Source organism: Mustela nigripes, chromosome X (genome assembly GCF_022355385.1).
Source record: "Mustela nigripes isolate SB6536 chromosome X, MUSNIG.SB6536, whole genome shotgun sequence".
Taxonomy (NCBI): domain Eukaryota; kingdom Metazoa; phylum Chordata; class Mammalia; order Carnivora; family Mustelidae; genus Mustela; species Mustela nigripes.
The window spans coordinates 17,354,130-17,355,747 of NC_081575.1; the positions used below are offsets into that span (position 1 = coordinate 17,354,130).

Consider the following 1,618-nt stretch of genomic DNA (forward strand, 5'->3'; position numbering starts at 1 on the left):
TGTGTGTGTGTGTGTGTGTGTGTGTGTGTGTGTGTGTGTGTGTGTGTGTTTGTGTGTGTACATGTGTGTGTTGTAGAGTGGGGGACGAAAAGACAACATAAATCAAAAAAGAAGTATTTGGGAAAAATGAAACCACTTTCAATGGCAAACTACCCTATCCTCGATTCTAATTCAAGCAAGGTTTCAAGGAGAACATCTGGGGGACACAGGGCCCAGGAGAGGCACACTAGAGTCTATACCATCCCCCCTCCCCCCGCCACGTCCCCACTGACACACAGACACACAAAGGCACACGCAGAGTGCATCCACCCAACACCTTACGTTTCCATACCAGTGAGATTTGGTGAAAGTGACCTTCAGGCACAGCCTGGCCTGGGGGGAGACTGTGGGGAACTCCTGACCTGCACCCTGGGGTGTGGGTGGGCGGAGCTGAAGGACAGAGGGGAGCAGCCAACCTCTTGCCATTGGTGCCTCCTCGGGAAGGAACCCCTCTGGCCATCTCCTTCCTCTAACAGACACCCCATGCACCCAGCCCTAGCTCCTTCTCAGCCAGAGCCCTTCCTTTCCATAAAAGCTGGGGCACCCCAGCGGTCGAGACCACTTAAGCTATGACTAGCGGACCCCCGAGGCTGTGGGGCATCCCGAATTTCAATTGATTCTTTTCTTTTCGGCAGAACTGGCTTATGATCTGGATGTGGACGAGGCGCCTGGAAGCAAGCAGCACGTGAATCAGAAGGACAACGAGATAGCAGCCTCTCACAACCTGGGGAACGGCAACTCCCCACTGAAGGTTCTCACCAGCTTGGCCATCTACATAGTGGGCTTCTTTTTGCTGGTGCACTGACTTCCCAGTGCACAGCGCCCATTCTGCCTGGCAGCACCCTTGTTGCCTGGCGGCCCCCCGTGGTCTTCCTCTATAAAGGGAGCCACCTTCTTATTTTTTTCTATTTTTTTATCTTGTATACCTCCAGCCATCAAGTAGAAGACCAGCTGTGTGTTGTGTTTTCGAAAATCAGTGGTGTCTTTGAGGGAGGTAAATTTTAGTGGTAGCATAGATCGTCTTTTTGCAAAGAAAAAAACTCAAGTTGTGCCAAATTATTTTCCTATGTTTGGTTGCTAGACCATGGTTACCATGTCTCCCTTTCTCTTTCTCTCTTTCCCTTTGCATGGATTTCTTTGGAAAAAAAAAATAAATAAATGTTCAAATAAAAACGCATTGGGTCTTTTTTTGTAAGCCCTCGTGTATGGTGACCATGCAGTGCTTTTCCCTCCTCTTGCCTAGCTTTCTGTTCAGTATGGGAAAAATCCCATCCCATCAGGTGTCGATAAGGTCCTTCCCAGCCCGCCTGTCAGTGGGGGATCAATCCTCACCGGAGCCCCAGTCAGACCACCCCCCACACACACAACACACTCCCAATGCCTAATCTTCATGTGGAAATCTTGAGTTAGCATGTTCTCGCCAATGAACAAAAGGTATCTCGAAAAGTTCCATTTCCTACTCTTTATTGGGCTGAAAATACTTCCCCCAAAGAGAAACCCTCCATGTGGTGGGTCGTCTGTCACCCTTCTCCAGGGACAAGGCCATGGCAGGACCAGCAGTCGCCCTGAGTCAGACTGC

The 1,618-nt window shown here is 50.1% G+C and overlaps 1 protein-coding gene across 1 annotated transcript in view; it reads left to right on the plus strand.

Annotated features, from left to right (window-relative positions):
- The window catches only part of GPC3 (glypican 3), a 399,544-nt gene extending 398,328 nt beyond the window's left edge, over nucleotides 1-1,216 (plus strand). The window contains exon 8 of the mRNA XM_059385454.1: nucleotides 675-1,216. Coding sequence (XP_059241437.1) covers nucleotides 675-844 — 170 coding nt within the window. The 3' untranslated portion in view covers nucleotides 845-1,216. The remainder of the gene's footprint in view (nucleotides 1-674) is intronic.
- Nucleotides 1,217-1,618: the final 402 nt, after the last annotated feature.